This window comes from Erpetoichthys calabaricus, chromosome 1 (genome assembly GCF_900747795.2).
Source record: "Erpetoichthys calabaricus chromosome 1, fErpCal1.3, whole genome shotgun sequence".
In the NCBI taxonomy this organism is placed as follows: Eukaryota; Metazoa; Chordata; class Cladistia; order Polypteriformes; family Polypteridae; genus Erpetoichthys; species Erpetoichthys calabaricus.
The window spans coordinates 92,064,332-92,082,925 of NC_041394.2; the positions used below are offsets into that span (position 1 = coordinate 92,064,332).

Sequence of the window (18,594 nt, forward strand, 5' to 3'; positions counted from 1 at the left end):
CAAAACCTGTCTTCCTTACCTGAAAAATCCTCACAACATTTTTTATCATAACAGATAGATCTGAAAGGAAATATATACCAGTCTTAAATCTGGTTTGATAATAATAAAAATGTAGTGCGTGAAGGTGGTCTCACTTGGGGATCATAACTACAGACTTGCCCAACGTTTTTAGCAAAGGGCCTAGATACATGAAATGATTTCATCTAAGGGGGATTTATTTTGTTCACTGCACATTAGACTGTTAAGTTTGGGTTTGCCCAATTTCCTCCTAGTGTCATACTTGTTAGGTTATTTGATTCCTCTAAATTGTCCCGATAGAACCTGAGTGTGGATGTATTTGTGAGTTTGCTGTGTGGGTAGACTTGCTTCCCATCTAAGTCTGTTTATTGACTTGTGTCTAAGAATGCCAGGATAAGGTAGTATTAAGAAACCTGCAATACAAATTTATGTATCTCTGTTGCAACACATTGAATGCCCACATACCTTTCAAGACTAAAAGAGTCTGTTTTAATTTTATAAATGCATATTTTACCTACATTTTTTTACTGAGCAGAGACGTACAGAGGTCTCAGAAAAATGATTTGATTGTATGCTACTGTAACCAAAGAAACTCTGTGTGCAATTCCAGTTAAGGTTGCCTGAATATATAAATAAGTGTTTGAGGACCATTAGCACATCTGTTAGACTTCCAAATTAAACATAATTGACTGTCTTTGCAAGAAAAGATACTGTAGCTGCATCAGTGACAACAGGCCTGCTGTGACATGCTTTGATCAGGCTTTTGATTCTGGTTTTATGCAAGTCAGCAGACTTCCTGAGAAACTGACTTGATGCTGGAGTTGCTTTTTATCAATTAAATGCAAATGCCTCAGGCTCCTGAAACTCAGGAAAAATGTTAGTTAATGTGAAAAACTAAATTATGAACCATATTGTTTAATCTGTAGCATGTTGAAGAAAATTTATCTTTTAATTTTTAAAATGCTACATTGTCTAGTTTAACCCAAGGACTCAATACAACCAATTGCTTCTAAATTTCATATTAAAAATATTATGTTATTTAAGATGTTCAACCTACCTGCTTTCTTTTGACTGATATTTATTTTTTATTGTGCAACAGTCATACTAAACATGTACTACTGCTTCCAACCTACAGGGAAAACTTGGGAGTTGGTGGCAGGATTGGCACACCAGACCACCGTACAAAACTTCACACTGCTCCAGTGTGGTGCTGAGGTGTCACGTGCTACACTTGGGTCCCAATCCAGGTAGTTCATTGTGTGGCGAGTGCAGCAATGCGCTATCAGCCTATGCTTCCAACCTCCTCCTCCTTTTACAACTCCACAGTCTTGGCTACATACTCCCCCCCAAACCCCCCCGCCCTAATGGTTTTCACAGATTCTAAAGATGCAACTGTTAAATTAATTGGCAATTCTATATTTGCTCATAATTGGGGTTGTATGTATAGGTGTGCCCAACAACCAGCCTTGATGTCCCAATGAAGACTAGCTTCTGCTATAGTGCTCAGTGCAGTTGAACAGCCACTTCAGCTTCTGTGTGTACATTTGTCTATTACCTGACCCAAGAAGTGAAGTCACTGTGTATCTAGTTCTGCCACTTGTCAGAGTGGAAGTCAGTGGCATTGGAGAAATATGAGGATACACTGGCACCAAGCAGATACCCCCATTTGCCTGGTTATGCAGACTCTTTACTGGAAAAGTGTTCATGCCAAAGCACTTGTAACGTTCTATGAGCTCTGAGACATGAAGTAATCTTATCTGTCTGATTCTATTTTAGCAGCAAGGTCAGTGAGTAATTTCCTCCTGTGAACAGTGGAGCTGGTGCTGCCATGGCTTGTGTAACGTGCTTTTGTGTGAAGCCACTGACATCATTTTTTGCCTTTGAGAAAGAAATAGTTTTATTCTTGTTAGAAGGCCGCAATTTTTCTTCATTGAAAATAATTTACACAATACATCTCCCAGTATTATGTACCTCCCATGTTGTCCTCAAGGTAAGCCCACTTGCTGGAGAATAACTTTATGTAAGGACAGATGGCAGGTGAGAAAGGGAATGCTTGTTGCTGTTTTGGTGGAAAAGTGGAAAAGCTGCTTCACCAGGTAGTCAGAGATCAATATCTTGCACAGTTAAGTTCAGAGAGGTTGTAGGCTTTTTATTGTGCTGCTGTTTATTTACTATGGTGATTTCTCCCATGTTCACTCCATCCCTTGAATTTAATTACTATTAATTAGATTTTATTTTTTTAATTTTTGAGCCTTAGTGCAATTATTCAAGGTAGGAAAGCTGCTTTAGATAGCCTTCCTCTTTGTGGCAAGATATAAATATACATAGTTTACTATAGAAATAAATAAATTAATTCATTAAAAAAAATTAATTAAATCTGGATCTTATATGTGATGAAAAGCTGAGGAGGATAAACAAGAGGGAAATGAAATAACTTTTCTAGAAAATGCAGTCGTTAAGAAGCATCTAGCAGGCTGAAACTGATCTGAAGATGTTGGGAAAGGTCTGTGACTTTGGAGAAAATATGAGGTCATATAAGAGAAAATGCAAAGCGCTTTTCTCATTGTAACTAATAGAGATGAGGTAAATGCATTTTAGTTAATTAGTATCTGATTTTCTGGAATATGGTATCCTTACCTGATTTAAGGAGCTTCAATACCAAAGAATTTCCCCAAAGTTGTAAAATAGTGGCCATGTCCTGTGAAATGTTGAAGTTAACCAAGAGGATAGACTTTCCTGCTCAACAAAAATACTCCTGCTCAATTAAATAGAATTACAGATAACTGACAGTCTATACAAAAACAATGTGCGTTTCCAGGGGACTCTTTCATTGTTTTGTGTGTGAGAGTGTACCCAGAATTAAATAAAAATAACTTAAAAGCATCATTTTCCTAGAGCTTTACTTTGTATCTTAGCTGTGACCATTTGAAAGGGATTATTTTATGATTATGCTGGAGAGCAGAATGTGCGCTCTGCGATATAAACAGGCTTGATAGCCCATTAGTTTATTCTTGAGTCTTACAGCTCCAGAGATCTGTGATTCAAATCCAAGCCCCGGCACACCATAGATTAAATAGTCACTGAGCAGTTTCAGATAGGAGAGCACTTCATACCTAATGCTGAATTCATGGGACTAAGCAGTTAACTAAAGAAACTCTCTAACTAACTAGTATAATTGACATAGAAAACAAGTAATTAACATGGGAATAGCTGGAATCTTGTGACAAGCGAGTTGTTAGGTACATTAGTGGACGGTAGGGGATACTGCTTATTCAGTATTTTAATGTATTTGCTTATGTAATTTTTTGGGGGACATTAAAGAAATACATTAACACATGGATCACAGGCAAAATAATAGGTCCATGATGCTCATTTGTGTTATCTACTTGTCAGACCTCAGATTGCAACTCTGTTAGATTACCAAGGTGATTAACTTGATTGTTTAAGTCACTAGAATCCCCTGAAGCCTACAAAAAAACTCTAATCCTAGGCCACCTTAAATTTCTTTTGCACCTCTCCATTAGTGTCTTTTTTTTGCAATGTGTTGATCAGCAACAAGCAGCAAGTAGCCTGCTATCCATCTCATACACTGCCGCAGCTTAACTCAGGAGGAAAATGTTCTCTCCAGCTAAAGTCTGTTTATCTGTGTGTGAGGCGCCTGGAGTTGTATTGGGTAAATAATATATCATCATTTAGAACACATGCATTTCATGTGTGTTCCGTGGTCTACAACAATCTATGTAAATGTAGGATGACAGGAAATGAAGGCCAGGAATATTGAACACATTACCTAAAACAAACTTTTTTCATGTTAGTAGTACTAATGACAAAATTTGTGACATAGAGTGTATAATGTGTAAAGACTGAAGTCCAAATATCAAATAAACACTTTCAGAAAAGGTACACGTATAACAAAACAAGTGCGTTTTTTTTTCAAGAATATAACTGAAGAAAAAGAAATCAGGTTAGGGTACAACACTGACACGACTGCTTGGGGTGGTGCACGCAGGAAGAACTGCTGACCTCATAATCAAGTAGTTGCCGGTTTGATTCTGGGCACTTCTCTAGAATCTACGGTTTTGATAGTGAGCTGCTCTTATTGTTACTATTTTAGAATAAAACATACATTTTATTTGAGTCTGTAACAGCTGGTATAAATTTATGGTACTTGTAAATGTTTAGTGTTTTTTTTTTGGTCAGTTTTATTCTCTCAGTCACGTTCACCACTTCTTCCCCAATCTGACACTGCCTGTTTTCAAATAAAGATATGCTATAACAGAGGTGAACCTCCACATGAGGGATTCTCTACACCACAGAATATTCCATAAGAAAAGCAGCATCTCACTCTGCACAAAAGAGTACTGGTCTGCAAATTATTTAACTAAATAATCAACTGGAAATCCCACGAGAGATGACTCTTTGCATGTGATAAACAAAACAGGGCTAGGACTGCTAATACTTGTTCTCATCTAAAAAAAAATAATAATAATACAAAAAAGATAATTAACCACCTCAATATACAGTATGTGAAATCTGTTGCATTTTCTGTAGTAGTTGGCTTTTCACATTCCCTCTTCTATGAGTCTGATCATCAATGTTTGCTTCAAAGGCATTTATGAACAAACATACTGAACACATTGAAAGTGGCAAGGCACTTAAGCTTATAGTGAGTGACATCAAGCAGTCGAAATATAACTACCACTATTTTAGATTGTACACCTGATGTTAGCAATGAAGAAACAAATGACACTAATTTTTAAGAATTAAAATACTAGAGGAAGCATCCTGATTAAAGAGAACTTGAAAGGATACTTCCAGCTACAGTGACAGTAGGAGAAATTTAGTCTGCTCTTGCCCTGGACAGACTTGAAGAACTAAATATTCCTTTTGCAGAGAGCAATCATGAAGAATGACAACGGTGTCGACATGGAGGCAGGGGGCACAAAGGTGTGTAGGCCAGACTGCTGCAAAAAAGCTCAAGAATTTTAGTGGTAGTAGATGCAACCAGAAGCTCAAAAGATGCCGTTGCCTTCTTTGGACATCTGCTTTATAGCTTCTTTTCAGCCATACTTCAAAGGTAGACTAACTTGATGAAATATGTAAATATCACAAAACATTTTTTCTAGTCAGGGCCACATGGCAAAGCCTTGCCTTTGGTCCCTAAAATTGTTAGGGCCAGCCCTACCTGTATTTATAGTAGATGGAAGATGCTGACTTATGTACTCTGCAAGCTAAACGTTCCTTTTAAGAAAACATTTATCAAAAAAGTGACGTATGAGGAACATATGGAGAAGAGCAGAGAGGGCTGCAATAAAGAAAAACGTTATAAGGAAAACTCAAGGGGGGGTCCCTGTAACTGATGTGAAAGGCCTTGTGGTGACCACAGTGAAGAAGAACAAGAGCTGTAAATGTAAAAACAAATTACACAAAAAAGTACAGAAAAGTCTTAGTTTGCATCTTTTCTTATTGACAATAAAAATATATTTGAATTTCTAGGAAAGATACAGTTGTGTTTTCAGTTTGCAAAATGTGGCTGTTTTCCCCAAGAATAGTTCAAAGTGTTATGATAAAGTATTTAAATAAATTGTTGTCATTTTTGAAAAATCATGTTTTTTTTTTTTGCCATATTTCCCAGCCCAATGCTCATGTCTCACTACTAACACTAAAGACAGTATTGGTGACATGGGTTCAGGAGAAGGGCAAAAAAAGTACATAGAATCAGTTATGGATAAGCATGCAGCCCTTCCTTCTCTTCATGTTGTTGTCTATGCTCTTTTTCAGGTCCCTAAAGTAAATCAAACCCCTGCATGCACAGAAGTGAAAACAGTTGCCGTGTCATCTCAACCAAAGAAGCAGCAAGTGGCCTACAAGACAGAAATTGTCGGAGGTGTGGTGGTTCACACACCAATTAATCCAGTAAGTGCGATGCTACTGTATTGTAGCACCAGTAGTTTTGCAGAAAGTTCCCCTTCTTCCTTTCCTTTGTCTAGTTTATGTTTTTTTTTGGGTTTTTCATTCTTTCCATGTTGTGAAAGAAGTTTCAGGCATGGCAAATGAGGCTGTTAGGCCTCCAAAATGAATCACAAGACAAACCTGCTCCCAACTAATACCTATAAGATATGGCCTGTTTAGGCCCAAATTAGGGAACTGGGTTTAACAGATCAAAATACAATCAAAGTTCTTAAATAAATTAAACTCTCTTGGGTGAGAGAGACCATACAAACATGAGTCTTTATAAATCCGATTCTAGTATTAAGAAAAAAATTGAAAAATAAGAAAAAATGCACAAAAAAACCAACTTGAGGCAAATAAGTCCAATACACAATCTGAAAGTAAGATCCATTGGCAGAAGAAAATAAATCACAAAAGAACAGTAAATCCAAAGAAAAAGCAACATTCACAAAACTACACAAACTTAATGATCCTCTGCTGGATCATTCTTTCTGACCTGAATATAATGACAGCCTGAAGTCTTAAACTCTTGGACATCACCAGATGCTGGGTTTCCTTCTTTTTACTGCTCTGCCAGGCCTTTACTGCAGCGGCTTTCAGTTGCTGTTTGTTTGTGGGCCTTTCTGTCCGAAGTTTAGTCTTCAACAAGTGAAATGCATGCTCAGTTGGGTTAAGATCAGGTGACTGACTTGGCCATTCAAGAATTTTACACTTCTCTGCTTTAATAAACTCCTGGGTTGCTTTGGCTGGATGTTTTGGGTCATTGTGCATCTGTATCATGAAACGCCGCCTAATCAATTTGACTGCATTTAGCTGGATTTGAGCAGTATGTCTCTGAACACCTCAGAATTCATTCGGCTGCTTCTGTCCAGTGTCACTTCATCAATAAACACTAGTGTCCCAGTGCCACTGGCAGCCATGCATGCCCAAGCCATCACACTGCCTCCACCGTGTTTTACAGATGATGTGGTATGCTTTGGATAATGAGCTGCTCCACGCCTTCTCTATACTTTTTTCTTGCCATCATTCTGGTAGAGGTTGATCTTGGTTTCATCTGTTCAAAGAATGTTTTTTCCAGAACTGTGCTGGATTTTTTAGATGTTCTTTAGCAAAGTCCAATGTAGTCTTTCTATTCTTGAGGCTTATGAGTGACTTGCACCTTGCAGTGCATCCTCTGTATTTACTTTCCTGCAGTCTTCTCTTTATGGTAGAAATGGATTTCGATACGCCTACCCCCTGGAGAGTGTTGTTCACTTGGTTGGCTGTTGTGAAGGGGTTTCTCTTCACCATGGAAATGATTCTGCGATCATCCACCACTGTTGTCTTCCGTGGACGTCCAAGTCTTTTTGCATTGCTGAGTTTATCAGTACTTGCTTTCTTTCTCAGGATGTACCAAACTGTAGATTTTGCCACTCGTAATATTGTAGCAATTTCTCAGATGGGTTTTTTCTGTTTTCGTTGCTTAAGGATGGCTTCTTTCACCTGCATGGGGAACTCCTTTGACCGCATGTTGTCTGTTCACAGCAAAATCATCCACATGCAAGCACCAAACCTCAAATCAACTCCAGGCCTTTTATCTGCTTAATTGATAATGACATAACGACAGACTTGCCCACACCTGCCCATGAAATAGCCTTTGAGTCAATTGTCCAATTACTTTTGAGCCCCTGAAATGAAGGGATTGTGTTAAAAAAATGCTTTAGTTGCCTCACATTTTTATGCAATCGTTTTGTTCACCCCACTGAATTAAAGCTGAAATTCTGCACTTCAACTGCATCAGAGTTGTTTCATTTAAAATTCATAGTGGTAATGTACAGAACCAAAATTAGAAAAAAGCTGTCTCTGTCCAAATATTTATGGACCTAACTGTATATACTACCTTTAAAAAGTTTTAGAAATAAAATTTTATTTAAAAGTTTCAAATTAAACTTTTCACAACACCTTGTCACATGTCAGTACATGGTACTAGTATTCATTTCCTTGAGTCATACATACCGACATAGGTGCAAGGTGGTGGGAGGAAGGGGGTTTATGGTAGTCCTGCAGCAATACAAAAACAAAGTAGCAAAGATAAATAATACGCTCTTTCTTTTCTTTTTTAATGTCATGTTTCTGTAAGAAGATTGAATCAATGTCATATCATATATGTGCAAAACACGTTTTCTTTGACTGGAATTAAAACCAAAATAAGTCTCTAGTATCTCTGTATTTAACTTGCCAGTCTACTAGGTAACTCACAGTGCTTACTGACCTAATACTGTATAATGACAAACTTCTTCGAAATAGAAGTGTAATGAGTATGCCTATTCTAATTATACCTACTCATTATTGTAGTTTGCAGTAATTTTGCTAATTTATGCAAAGAATCAATAAGTAATCCAAGGTGTCCAGTTTTTTTTTTAAATTTCATTAGACTTATTAAAATCAAATAGCATTCTGTACAAGCAAGTCAAGTTTTACAAAACTAGGTTAGAAACTAATCAACCCTGACCCCAGAGAAAAAGACCTAGGCCAACAGAATAAAACTTTAATAGTAGGATAAACAAATAAATAGATATGTAAATACATAAAAATAAATAGAATAAAAAAAAGGAAGAGAATCTACTTCCTCAATTTAAAGGCTTATTCTAAAATGTTTTTGATTAGATCCTGCCAGGTTTTGAAGAGGTTTTATATGGATTCTCTAAGTGAGAGTTTGATTTATTCCAATTTCAAATAATATAAAACATCAGTTATCCACTGACTTAAAAGAGGTGAATTGGATTATTTCAGTTGAACAAGATAAGTCTACGTTCCAAAAGTGAAGTAAAGGCAATTACAGTTTGTTTGTTCTTCTCCACTTTAAGCCCATCTGGAAGTAGACCAAACACAGCTGTTAGTGGATTAGGAGGGATTGTGACACCAAGGCTGTCTGAAAGGCATTTAAAGATTGTGGTCCAAAATGATGTTATTTTGGTGCAGGGCCAAAACGTGTAACCTAGTGAGGCTGGAGCTTGATTGCAGAGTTCACAGGTTGGATCTTGCCTTGGAAACTTTTTGGACAATTTTAAACGAGACAGATGCGCTCGATATGTAATTTTAAGTTGAATAATTGTATGCTTTGCGAATGTGGAGCTAGAGTGAATTCTGTGCATGGCTGCCTTCCACTCCTTTTCTAAAATGTTGAGTAAGAGATCCTTTTCCCCCTGTACTCTGGGATCTTTGAAAGGGAGGGACTTTAAAAGGTTTTTATATATTGCAGAAATGGTTTCTGAGTTCTCAAGACAGATAAATATTTTTTCCGGAATAGAGGTTGGTGGGAGGTGAGGAAAATTGGGCAAATTTTGTTTAACAAAGTTTCTAATTTGGAGGTAGTGAAAGAAATGTGCTGCTGGAAAGTTAAATTTGGAGTGTAATTGTTTGTAGGAAGCAAAGGTATTGTCTATGTACAGTGATTTAATCCCAAATGTTTTCCAGACATTAAAAACTGTGTACGTTTAAGAGGGTGTAAAAGGTGGTTATTGTGCAGAGGTGCCACAGATAGAAGCTTCGTTGTCTTGAAGTACTTCCTACATTGGTTCCATATTCTAAGTGAATGAAGCACAATTGGGTTGTTAGTATATTGGCGATAAATTGTACTTACTGGGGTACAAAGCAAGGAATATAAAGAAGTACTGCAGGATTTTATCTCTATTGCGGACCAAGCCTGTGTATGTTCATTTGTTTGTCTTGGTTTTTATAGCTTGTATATTTGCTGCCCAGTAATAAATTTGAAAGTTAGGTAGAGCCATGCGACCTTCTGCCTTAGGCCTTTTTGTAGGGTCACCCTTTGGATATGTGTATGATTTGAATTCCAAATAAATGAGGTTATGGTTGAATCTAACTTCTTAAAAAATGATTTACTGATGTATATTGGAGTGTTTTGAAATAGAAAAAGAAGCTTACTAAGGATATTCATCTTGACAGTGTTAATTCTTTCAGCTAAAGTGAGATGGAGGGTAGACCATTTATGCAATTCTTGCTTAATTTTTTCCATACAGAGAGCAAAATTTTGTTGATAAATAGCTTTATGTTTACTTGTGATGTTTACTCCTAGGTATTTAAACTGATCTGCGATGGTAAAAGAGAAGGTGTCCAATCAGACATTGTGTGCTTGAGAGTTCACGGAAAGAGAACACTTTTATTCAAATTAATTCTGAGATCAGAAATCTTCTGAAATTCTGTTAGTGGTGTTAGGACTGCAGGCATAGTATTTTGTGGATCTGATGTATATAGTACCATATTATCTGTATATAGTGAAATTTTCTGTTCAAGTCCTTCTCTGCTGATCCCCTTTATCTCATAAGCTTTTTGACAGTTGTAGCAGTAGAGGTATCGATCCACCTCTTGAACCCTCAGGTACCACTCCAAACACCAGGTAAAAGTCCAAGACGTCTTTATTTTCTTATTATACAGTGCACCAAGCACCCTCCACTCCACACTACTCATATAATAAACCAATCAACAATAATACTCTCTCCTCCGCTCCCAGACACTTAGCCACCCTACCTCCCAGCTCAGCTCAGTGTACTGGGCTTTCCCAGAGTCTTTTATACCCCCTGACCCGGAGGTGTTCCTGTTCCATTACCCACAAGTCCTTATTCCTTCCGGGTCAGGGTAGAAGTCCTTTTTCTTCAACCTGGAAGTACGTCATCTCTCCTGTTCACGTGACCAGGACGTACTTCCAGGTTATAGGGCACATATGAGTCCACGGGCCTCCTGACAGTGACTTCCAGTGGTCCCCAAGGTATCCAGCAGGGCTGTGTATAAAAACTACATAGTCCATGAGGCCCTGCTGGAATTCGGGGCACGTCCATGCTGTTGGGAGAGCTCCTCCTGGCGGCCTGGGGGTGAGGGCTGGAATACGAAGCCGGCAATCCATCACACAGTGAACTGCCAGTGGCTCAATGGCGATTGCAAAAAGCAGTGGTGACAAAGGGCATCCTTGTCTAGTACCACGTTCTAGTTTGCAGTAGTCTGAAATCCATCCATCCATCCATTATCCAACCCACTATATCCTAACTACAGGGTCACAGGGGTCTGCTGGAGCCAATCCCAGCCAACACAGGGCGCAAGGCAGGAAACGAACCCTGGCAGGGCGCCAGCCCACCACAGGGCGTGCACACACACACACCAAGCACACACTAGGGACAATTTAGAATCGCCAATGCACCTAACCTGCATGTCTTTGGACTGTGGGAGGAAACTGGAGTACCCGGAGGAAGCCCACACAGACATGGGGAGAACATGCAAACTCCACGCAGGGAGGACCCGGGAAGCAAACTCGGGTCTCCTAACTGCAAGGCAGCAGCGCTACCCTCTGTGCCATCGTGCCGCCCTAGTCTGAAATAATGTTAATACAAACTGAAGGTTCTGGACTGGTATACAGTAGTTTGGTCCATGCACCATGGTGTCAGTTTTAAAGCAGTATGGCAGCTACGGCAAACATTTTTAGAGTGCTACGAGCAAAGGTATAGGTAGAGCAGTATTTTCCAACCATTTTTGTGTGGTGGCACACTTTTTGTAACCAAAAAATTTCCAAGGCACACCACGATTGTACCTATCATAAAAGTATTACATCTAAACAATTTCTAAACTGTCCAAATGGGCAGGACTATCAGAGACACCGGCAAAAAAAAAAAAAAGAAAAGCATCTTGGAGGTTGGCATTCAAAGACACAATACTTAATGAGCACTTTGGGCGCATTTTCCCAGCTGCTTCATTCCTTTGTCCGCTCATACAGGCGGTCCTATATGGTACACCTGGGTAGCTCTCATTGTGCACCAGTTGAAAAACACTTGTGTAGAGTATTATTATAAAGTCATTGATGGTGATAATCAATTGAGGATGGCATTTGCGGAGTTCTAACACAAGTTTTAATGTATGGCCATTTAAGTGCTTATTTCAGTTAATTCAGTCTTCAAACTCTACAGTCGTTTTTGATCATTTAATTTTACTTTGACATGTCTGTGTCTCATATACTATGGCAATCTGAGAATTAATACATTTGCCTCATTTTCTTATTGCCTTCTTTTCAACTTTTCTTTTAGGAAGGCTTTCAAGTTCAGGTTGTACTTTCTGAAGTAGTATTTTGTTAAAAGGTCAGGTTTCAGATTATTGTTTAAGTTTAAACTATGCCATTAGGTTTTTAAAAATTCCTTTGTGCTGATACTACATTACATTAATTTTGGGATTCAGTGTGTATTTACTTTATAGTATATGTATTTATTTTATGATTGCATGTTTTAATGTTAGATGTGATTCTTTATGATTAATTCCATTAATTAGTTATTTTTTTTAATTGATTCCCAGCCCTTTTTTTAACATATTATGATCAATATAGCTCCCTTTTTTGCTTTCTTTTTTATTGTAATAACTAAATACTTTTGTATTATCAGAGGGGGTGCAAAGAGTGTACTACTTTTTCTTTGGCTAAAATGTATTGTTTATTTATTATTCCATTGGCCTTGCTGTTCCTTTGCCTATACTTTTGTCTCATCACTTTTGCTTTAGGGTTTACATTATATCTCCATCATCCAGTCCAATGATCAATCCTCTACCATACTGTATTTTTTAAAATCTCTGTGTTCTGTTTCTTTTAACATTATTTAATATTTTTAAAAGCTGGATAATTTAAATCAATTTTTCTTTCGCTTTTACCATATATTTGTCCTACTCTCTTTTATGTAGCTCCAGTGGCTCATTTAGTAAACCTGCTTAATCCAATTTTTTGGGTAGCCAAAATCTTTCTTTTCAGTATCAAGTTAAGACAACAGCCAGCCAGTATAATTCAAATTATTTTTGCTATACCTCTTTAAAATTCTGGTTAGATTTATATACAGTATTTCATATGTCTTGCCAAGTAACTTCCCACATACTATATTGCTTCTTTCACCTGTTCTTCTATGGTTCCTTTTCTCATTAAACTATGTATTATTCGTTTTTCTGTTTTTGTTTTGTTCCATATTTTCTTCTAAGGTATTGTCATGCTTCCTGTTTCTGAGTCAATGTCAGTATCTGTTCAGATACCTGAAAAGAATAAAATAATCACTTTTGCAGGTTTGTGCATTTTTATCTGTCTACCTTGCCAATTTACTCCAGACTAAAACAACAACATGCCAGAATGGGGTAAAGGGATTTTGCTTGCCTACAGCGTTTCCTTTCAGGATTATCACTATCACCATGGTACAAAACATGCCATTTCCAATTGATAAGAACATCTGGTGAGATGCTTACTGATCTTGCTTTGCCTTACAGTGGCACTCAAGACAAACTTGTTGCACATTGCATAAAACTGCATTGATATGTAAATTGTTTTTCCAGAAAGAAAACTCATACTTTTTCACTTTAAACAAAGCAATACAACATAAAGTGAGAATTTACAAACTGTCTTATTGAGTAAAATAAGGAAATGCACAATTGGAAGACTACTGTGCAGGTACAAGTGAGAAGTTAACATGTTAGTCAGCAAAGGAAACTGATAACCCAGTGAACTGAAACTTAACGGTAAAGAAGACAGTAACCTGCTTTCATCTTAACTTCTGGCCCAGCTGCATGGGAGAGCAGCACAGGATGTGCAGATCTACTGTGCACATTTGTCAGACAGAGGATCACAGCTGGGTGAGAACAGCAGGGAGTGCAATTTTGAAAGGTAGCACTAAGTGGGTCTCATGAAATGCAAAGGGATGTAAAGTTTTCTTTTGTTGTTTTTATTTTTTCCTGTCTTTTTGAGTATGAAGCTTTCTTAGTTACATCATAGTCTGTTGTGGCAACTGCACTATGCCATACCATAAGGCCCAGCAGCATGTAGTTAAAATGTGTCCACTTTAACACTGGATCTCAGACCCCACATACCTCAGTATCAAACTGTTTAACAACATCAAATAGGCAGTAGCTTTTAATGATGTATCAGCATACTCCAAAACAGTTTTTACCCCCTGGCAATTAAAATGTTTAACTCACATATAGTCTTCTGCTTGACTTGTGATCCAAGATTTCATCATGTAAGTACTGGATTGACTATCTGCACTACTAATTCATTTACTGACTGTCCCATACCTTAATTACTTGTATTGTCTTACTGTTACTTGTTCTGAATGATATTATGTTGTATGTTTACTAGGGGGCTCCGCCCCCTGCTCGCTTCGCTCGCCAACCCCTGGTGTTGGGAAAACGCGAAATTGTTTGATGTATGCATGAGATACATTAGAGTGTAAAGGTGTAGATCAGGGGTCGGCAACCCGCGGCTCTGGAGCCACATGCGGCTCTTCAGCCTCCTTGTAGTGGCTCCCTTTGGCCTTGACAAAAAAATAAAAACCATGAAAATGAATGATGGCAATTTCTTAATTTAACTTGTATTTATATATATATATATATATATATATATGTTTATTTACTACTACTACTACTGTTATACATTTTAACATCTAATTTAGAGAGTTTAATTCTGCGTGGACAGAAGCATTTGCCTTCACCGCCAACGACGCTGGCTTACCGGTGTGGCTTAATATGTGGCGATAAATTATCGAACAACAAAAAATGTAACGTTGAAAGACATTTTCAAAACAAGCTCTCAGCATTCACTGAAAATAAGCGAAAAGATGAGCGAAAGAGAGCAATTTCGGAACTGCACGGAAAGTGAACAGAGCAAACATACTTTCAAAAAAATGGATCACTTCTACACAGTCAACTACAGCCGCTAGTTTTGTGGCAGCTCAAGAGATCGTAAGGAGGGGTAAGCCGTTCACAGACGGAGAATACATGAAAGAATCGTTCATAAAAATATCAGAGCATCTATTCTCCGACTTTAAAAACAAACGGGGAAATTGTTCAGAAAATGCAAGCTGCATTTAGAGAAAGATTCAGTGAGTTCAGAAAGGAAAAAACCACTCTCTCCTTCCCTGTCACACCCCTGGACGTCGACCCATCCCTGCTGAACACATCCGCATTCACAGGAGTAATTAAGCCCGATCTAGAAATTTAACTGGACGACATAGCAGATAAAGATTAATGGGTGTCCAAGTTCAAATGCCTGACAGCGGATCTTGAAGAAGTCACCCGTCAGAAGGCTACTCTCGCTAAAGAGCACAAATGGAGTGATATTTAAAACCCTCCCCAAACCCGACAAATTTGTTTTCGACACATGGAGTGCCATTCCCGAAACGTATATGAACATGAAAAAATATGCATTTGGAGTCCTGTCCATCTTTGGCTCAACATACTTAAGTGAGCAAGTTTTCTCAAGCATGAACTTCATAAAGTCCAAATATCGCTCCCGCCTCACACATGAGAGCCTGCAGTCCTGTGTGAAGGTCAAAGTCACATTGTACAGCCCCGACATAGAGATGATCAGCAGCGAACTTCAGAAACAGAAGTCACTTTAAACAGGTGACAACAATAGCATTTAATAAGCTATTATTTTTCAGAAAAACAAAACACATTCATTTCGGACCCGGAGCTGATGTAGGTTTTTTTGTATGTTCAGGTGCTTCAGTTGATTCAGCACACTGAAATGGAATTTTATGTTTACTTTTTTAAAGCTGCTAAGCTACAGCTAAATGTTTTATTTATATTAAAGTGGGCTAGTTTTTATTTTAATTTTACACAGGTATAGGAAGGACCCAAATAGGCCTGCATAGTTCAGTTTAATTTATTTTCAAAGTAGCCCTACACATGCACACTGCACTTCTGTTTGTTGTATTCCGTGGTTGTAACATGTAAAATCTTAAAAAAGATTAAACTTTTAAAAGTTTATCAGCTGTGTTATGTTTTGCGGCTCCAGACTATTTTTCTTTGGAGAAGAGGGGGCAAAATGGCTCTTTTCATAGTGAAGGTTGCAGACCCCTGGTGTAGATGATGCATATAGGAAGTAAAGAACGTATTGTATGGTAAATCACAACGATTTATTGGAATATCTCTTTATATACAATATTTGTAGTAAAGATGGTTTGTTGTCCTTGAATGAGTTTTCCTTGGTTTGGAGTACGGTATTTATAACTTTAACTTTAATGTCAGATGAACGCCGAACTCATGAGAAGGCTACATAAAGTTGTCCATGTCCAAATACGCGCTCAGAGAGGCATATGCCAACTTTGTCCATGGTCTGTCCTTGGGATTTGTTGATAGTCATGGCAAATGCAGGTTTAATGGGAAATTGGCGTCGCCCAAGTGTAAATGGTAATTCAAGAGCAGAACTTGTAAGGTCAATTCTAGGAATTACAACAGTATTGTTAGGATGTGATCCTGTAAGTATTTTTGCTTCAATAACATTGTCTGTCATGGTGTTGATGACTAAACGTGTACCGTTGCATAAACCTTGTTTAGTATTAAGGTTTCTTAATAGCATGACAATTGTTCCGATTTTAAGGTTAAGATTGTGTTGTGGTAATCCGGCTGGGTTAATAGTGTTCAGATATTCTAAAGGGAAATTAAGATGTTCAATCTCGTCTTCAGAATCAACTTTGTCAGTACTTAGAAAGAGGCGGCTTTCTCCAGGAAGTAATGCAATGACTTGGTTATTTATGTGATCAACATCAATATTCTTTGGACATAATATAGCCCGTTGCGTTAACAGTGGTATCTGGTCTATTGTTTTGGAGCCGTGAGCGTAACTCCATTAGTTCTTCCTTGTTTAGCGTTAGTAATATGGATAATGGATTGCACTTACTGTTAATACGTAGCGTTTTCTGTGGTTGAATTGTTAATAATGTATGACTGTAATGTGATGATTCACTTATGCTTGTATAGTTTTCACGTGTGAGGATGACGAACCTTTAATACGGAGGTCCGTTTATTCTTATTGCCCATCAGGTGTTGTGCCTGTGTTTTGTGTGGTTGCACTGTTAATATTGTATCACTGTAATGTGATTCAAATATGTTGTGGAGTCCGTATTTGTGGGGTTTCTGTACTATATCGTGTTTTTGCTTGCGGGTTATTAGATGTGCGTGGATCATGCTGTGTAGTGTGTTTGCGTACTATCTTGCGCTTTCCGTACTCCAATTGATTTGTGACCCTTTCTGGACTCCGTAGTCTGTCCCATTTTACTCTGGGGTGGCGTATTATGTCGGGTTTTGATTTATGAACCTTTCTCGACTCCGTATTCTGTCCCGTTTTACTCTGGGGTTGGGCGCTGACTCCTGTTGTTTGTGTGGTTATGTCGTTCGTAGTCTCTATGGACTCCGTAGTCTGTGGGGGGGTTTGTGTGGCACACCAAGCAGCACATTATTCCTAACTTCACTCAGCAGTAGTGCCACGCACAATATGGCGGTGACGCCTGCGCCTTCACTACGCATTAGTGCCACTCACAATATGGTGGCAACACCTGCGCCTTCTGTATTATGTCGGGTTTCACCATGCTGTGTAGGCGCCTTTGCTTTTCGTACTTTCCCGCGCCTTCCGACGCGCGATGTAGGCGCCTGCACCTTCTGGGTCTGCCTCCGCTGTGTGGTGTGGACGTTTAACTGTCGTTGTTTCCGCCTTTATATTCTGTCCCTCGCTGTGCATGTGTTTCGTGCCTAGGTTTTTTTAAGCTGTTGCATTCCAGTTTTCATCATCTGTAACCTGCTCTCCATGTGTTTGTCCCCGTTCTTTAACCTCTTTATGACGTTTTACTTTGTTTCCTACTCTGTCTTTTGTTTCTGACCTCGCTTTATCCTGCTTGCGGCATGTCAGATGGTTTGTAGTCTCTCCCGTTTTGCTCTGGGGCGGGGGGGCTTTGTGTGCCTGCGCACTATGTCTCCTGCGTCCACGGGCAGGTCCCTATGTCCATATCCGGTTTACCATTCTCGTGTAGTAATATGGATATCTGATAGTTATTAACTTATTTTTACTTTAAAGCAATTACATATTACTTTCTGTTTTTTATTTATTTATTCTTGTTAATAAGTTTGTGTCTGCTCATTTGTTCTAGCATACTGTATATTTTATTGTCATTGTACCAGTAGTACTAACAACAAATATTATTCATTTGTACTATAATGTACAACAATACGTTGAATTGTCGTAATCCAAACTGAAATCCAGTTTATTGTATGGTTTAGATAGAATATGGTTTAGATATTGTCCCAGTATATTGTCCCTAACAGTCTGAAGACATGCTTTCAGGTGCACAAATTGTAGTGATGTGTGTCTATGTTGTACACATTCTCACTTACGATCCATTAGTATTGGGTTAGACAGTGGCTCCTATGCTAAATTTTTTGTGAAAAATATTGATACAGATGTTTCAATTGATTCATTAGATAATGATTTGGCCCACTGAAGCCTGATACCTCTTCGATTCTATATTCCAATTCTAGCACAGACACAGTTGTTGTGAGGTTTTCACATTCTCTGGTTCCTCCAACACCACAAAAGATACACAAATTACATTAATAAAAAAATCTAAATCAGTGTGTGTTAGTGTTACTCCACCTTAATGGTCTAGACCCTTATCCTAGGCTGGTTTATTCCTTGTGCCCAGTATTGCTGGGACAGGCTCTGACCCACAAAAACAAAGTAAACAAATCATTTGCATAGAAAAGGAACACATTAATGAGTGACCCTCACCATGCCAAGCTTCATCATCAAATGAACAAAATGTGCCAAAAATTAATCTGTCAATCCAG

The 18,594-nt window shown here is 38.3% G+C and overlaps 1 protein-coding gene across 1 annotated transcript in view; it reads left to right on the forward strand.

Moving 5' to 3' along the window:
- Window positions 1-18,594, forward strand: part of plekha2 (pleckstrin homology domain containing A2) — a 115,693-nt gene that overhangs the window by 63,598 nt on the left and 33,501 nt on the right. The window contains exon 6 of the mRNA XM_051922790.1: window positions 5,800-5,934. Coding sequence (XP_051778750.1) covers window positions 5,800-5,934 — 135 coding nt within the window. The remainder of the gene's footprint in view (window positions 1-5,799; window positions 5,935-18,594) is intronic.